This window comes from Arachis duranensis, chromosome 1, assembly GCF_000817695.3.
Source record: "Arachis duranensis cultivar V14167 chromosome 1, aradu.V14167.gnm2.J7QH, whole genome shotgun sequence".
Lineage (NCBI taxonomy): Eukaryota > Viridiplantae > Streptophyta > Magnoliopsida > Fabales > Fabaceae > Arachis > Arachis duranensis.
The window spans coordinates 93,809,131-93,813,870 of NC_029772.3; the positions used below are offsets into that span (position 1 = coordinate 93,809,131).

General features: G+C 28.1%; 1 protein-coding gene across 1 annotated transcript; it reads left to right on the forward strand.

Moving 5' to 3' along the window:
- Positions 1-569: 569 nt before the first annotated feature.
- Positions 570-2,990, forward strand: LOC107463830 (transcription factor MYB108). The gene is made up of 3 exons (XM_016082714.3): positions 570-847; positions 1,439-1,568; positions 1,999-2,990. The coding sequence occupies exons 1-3, from the start codon at positions 670-672 to the stop codon at positions 2,666-2,668; spliced, it is 978 nt and encodes a 325-aa protein (XP_015938200.1). The 5' UTR covers positions 570-669; the 3' UTR covers positions 2,669-2,990.
- The last annotated feature ends 1,750 nt before the right edge of the window (positions 2,991-4,740 follow it).

The window sequence follows — 4,740 nt, forward strand, 5'->3', positions numbered from 1 at the left end:
ATAAAGCTCAGAAACTAGATTGGGTAATTTTGTTTTTATTAAGAACTTTGTTGTCTTTTGAAATAAATCCCAGGGACTGTTTAGGGTTTTTTATCTAAATAATTTGAATAATTTGATGAAATTTTTATCTAACGACTCTCAATTATTAACTTTACGTAAAATCGACTATACCTTAATTTCCATCTTTTATTATTTATTATATGTTTATTAATTATTCAGGATTAATTTGTATAAAATATAAAAATATGTGATGAACTTAATTTGATTATTAATTCTTTATGTATACTGAATATTTTTATGAAAAAAATTAAATTTTGATTTTTTATTAATAAAAAAAAAATTTAACGAAATACAAATAAAAAGTAGCTAGCAAAATTCAAGTTTAAATAAAGCCAAATTTACGTGGTATCAACATTCAAGTGGTAGTTAATTAATACTACTAATTAATTAATTAATCTTATATTACTAGTATTAGTTCTTAATCGCTAGTTGTGTTTCTCTCTCTTTCTTTCTTTCACTATTTATATATAAAGAGCCCCCAGCACTCTATCTGCTATCCGATCCTCCCACATAACACTAATTCATTTTCCAACATAAGAATCTCTCTCTCTCTCTCTTTCTATTTCTATTTGAATCTCTTCTGGAATTGAATAAGAATCGATCATCAAAATGGAAGTAAAAGGAAGCAGCAACAGCAACAAGAGCGCCGTCTTAATAAGCCAGAGCGAGGAGGAAGAGATGATGGATCTCCGAAGAGGGCCATGGACGGTGGATGAAGACCTCACACTCATCAATTACATTGCCACTCATGGCGAAGGTCGCTGGAATTCCCTTGCTCGGTCTGCTGGTACTCATACTTTCTTTTTGCTTTTTTTTTAATTTAATTAACTTTATGTAAAGTCGATGGTGAAGAGCTCTTGAATGATTTCACAAATTTAATTAAATTAACATCTAATAACTCTTAACTGTCAACTTCTTCGCTGCACCTGAGTTTTAGTTTCTAATTTATCTATATCATCTTCTTTCTTTAAAATGAATCAAAATATAGATATAAACTCTATAGAAAGCCAAAGTTTTCGGATTATTCATCATCACTTGAATCACTTGACATGATATGGTATAATAATAATGACATGTACTATTTCTTATTGCGTGTGCCTTGAAATGAATATTAGCCTTTGGTTGGAAGCACGCACTTGCAACTTGCAACTTGTTTGTTGTATGCGAAATGGGAAAAAGAGAAAGACAAGAATAGATTGATACCTCCACTCATAACTTTAAATTTGTTATTGTCATCATATAATAACAAATTAAAGGACCATATACATAAACGGAAAATTCAAAGTGCTCTTTATCTTCTTTAATTTTCTCCTTCTTATTATTAGCACTCTTTGTGTTCTCTCAATTAATTTAATTTTTATCGTTTTTGTATGTATAGGACTCAAACGAACTGGGAAGAGTTGTAGATTGAGGTGGCTCAACTATCTTCGTCCTGATGTTCGTCGTGGTAACATCACACTTGAGGAACAACTTCTCATCCTTGAACTCCATACTCGTTGGGGAAACAGGTAATAATTTATTACTTCATCTAAATATCTTTTCATACAACCATAATTAACATTTTATATCACTATTAAAAAAATTATATTTTATGATTATTTATTTGATTTTTAACAATAATTAGATATTAATCATTTTATATTTTGTTATTAAAATGTTTTATTAATAATTATACAATTGAAGTTTTTTTAAGGTGAAAACTCAGATAGAGTTAACTTTATATAAAGTTGATAGTTGAGAGCCGTAAGATGAAAATTGATTTGTTAAATCATCTAACGGCTCTTACATATCAATTTTACGTGAAACCGACTGCACCTGAGTTTCTACTTTTTTTAATAATTATAAAAATATAAGTTAAATAAAACATATATTAATTATTAAAAATTATATTTGATCATTCTAAATTTTGAAATTAACAATGTTGTTTGGTTTGATCAGGTGGTCTAAAATTGCACAATATTTGCCTGGAAGAACTGACAACGAGATCAAGAATTATTGGAGAACTCGTGTTCAAAAACATGCCAAACAACTCAAATGTGACGTGAATAGCAAGCAATTTAAAGACGCCATGCGCTACCTTTGGATGCCACGGCTGGTTGAACGCATTCAAGCAGCCGCGGCCGCCTCCACCACCACAACTACAGTCGTAGCGCCGACCAACACCAGCATTAATAATAATAATAATGCATTCACTTACAACAACAACCTCAATAACAATTTTGAGGTTCACAATGGGAAAATGATGCTACCTACTAGTACTCCTCCTTCGGTTATGGCCAATAATGATTTTGTGGGTTCACAAATTACCACACAAAGTTACAACACTCCAGAGAATAGTAGCACAGCAGCGTCATCAGACTCGTTTGGGACTCCAATCTCGGATTTTAATGATTATTATAATAGTAACAACATTAATAATCTAGGAGATAATAATTTCTACCAAGCTTCTCAAACATTGTTCTCTCATGAACAAGGAATGGATCTTCAAAGCATGATGATGGTGGAGTCAAACACACCTTGGATGCAAAGTGGGGATACATCGGACAATTTTTGGAATGTTGAGAACATGTTGTTTTTGGAGCAACAACTCATGAATGACAACATGTGAAAAACATCATAGGAATTATTGAACAAGATTACGGGCCTGGGGAATTTTTATTTTATTTTATTTTATTTATTTCAAGAAAAAGACAAGAAAACAAGGGCTAGCTGTTGTGGAATATAGAGTCGGAGAGATGAAAAGTTTAGAAGTTAGAAATAAAATAAATTCATCATATACACATAGAATCTATGATAGACAGTAGAGATTTTATTTAAATTGTGGATTATTATAAGGATTATGGAACTGTGAATTACTTTTCTTTATTTTAGTGGGGGTGGAATTAAATACTTGTAATTTAATTTAATGAATATGATTTCATTCTTTGAAATATTATTATCAGCTTGTTTGTTCTGTTTTATTATTATTAATGTTTATTTAAAGTTGTTGATTTGGTTCCCATCCTAATTCCCTAGCTAGGTTGATTTATTAGTGACTAGTATATAATGAAAAATAAATAAATAAATAATTTAGAGATGGTATAATTGGTTCTACACGGGGCGCCTTTTCTTTTTTCTACTTTAGTTTAATTACTAATAATTTATTTATGGAAGTCCCTATTATAACTCTTATTATATTATTAATTAATCCTACTTTTGCAACCTTGTCCACGGGACCTGAACCAAGCCTCTCTCTTCCAAAGTTGTTTCTAGATTGTTAAAGAAAAAAGTGACAAAACGATGCTAATATTTTAGACGTGGTTCTCTATTATTGGTGCCTTTGCTCCAATCTTCAACTTGGGACAAAACTTTCAAAAGTTAAAAACACATATATTCTCTAGTAAATTTTTTTATTTATAAAAAATATATATTTTTTAAAATTGAAAAAAATATTTTAACGAGATAAAGAATTAATTTATTATGATAAAAAAAAGATTAATTTACGACCTAAGTAGGATTATATTGGAAAGAACTCAAAATTCCTCTCATGCTTTGATGGATTTGGTACGGAAAACTTTTTTAAACTTAGTATAGGAGGGGTCCAAAATTACTTACTTGCTGTCCAATCCATAATCACTAATGAGGGACGATGATGCTTGGGTAACTTTATGAATGTACTTCATCAATTCAATGGCGGTGAATTTGATTTTATGAATTATGAGAATTAGGGACCTGCAATATTACATGTGCCATATCTCTGAATCGCATAAGATAATAATTATTTCATCTCAAATCGAAACTTTATTTAAAAAATTTTGTATAAGTAATTTTTGTACGTTTTAGGTATTATAGTTATGAGGCATGTTTTATATAATCTGTAAAAATTTATGATTAGTGGTTAATTCTTAATGACAATACCAAAGAAAAATGGGTCACGAATCATTTAATTTTTCTTCCCATTTTTTGATTGAATATATACCAATGATCGAAGAAAAAAAAAGAAGCTAGAATTCGAACCCCAATCTAAATTATAATTATTCATGTGCATTATATAAAATTTATACTATAATTCTAAAAATTTTTGTCCGAAAAATATTATATAGATATAATTATTAATGTATTTTAAATGTAAATAGTAAGTCACCAAAAAAAATGTAAATAGTAACTCGATGATGACATCAAAAATTCATTTTTTGTTAAATTAAATTATTATTATTTCACACAACAAAGACCAAAATTGACATATTTTATCAAAATTAAAAAACTTATTTACTTAAAAGTCTAACTATATATCATAAAAAAGTATTAATAATTATAAATAAAATGTAAATTTTGTCAGAATCAAATTAGATATTTAATAATTTTAAAATAAAATTTATTTAAAAATTATTAACTAATTTAATAAATTTGATCAAATTACTATCTAATAATTTTCAAATATTAACTTTACATAAAAATAACCGTATGAGAATCTATCTTTTTTAAGAAAAAAATTTAAAATAGTCTCTAACAATTACCTCGAAAAGATAACGAGGTTTTTGTACAAAAAAAATTAATATTTTTTTTGCATAGAGACTAATCAATCTCAAAAATAAATCAGGAGTCGAATTGAATGTTTTTTTTTTTGAAACCTCGTTGTCTTTTCGAAGTAATTCTCAAAGTCGGATGGATATTCACTCTTATTTTAAGTGTTTTTTTTTT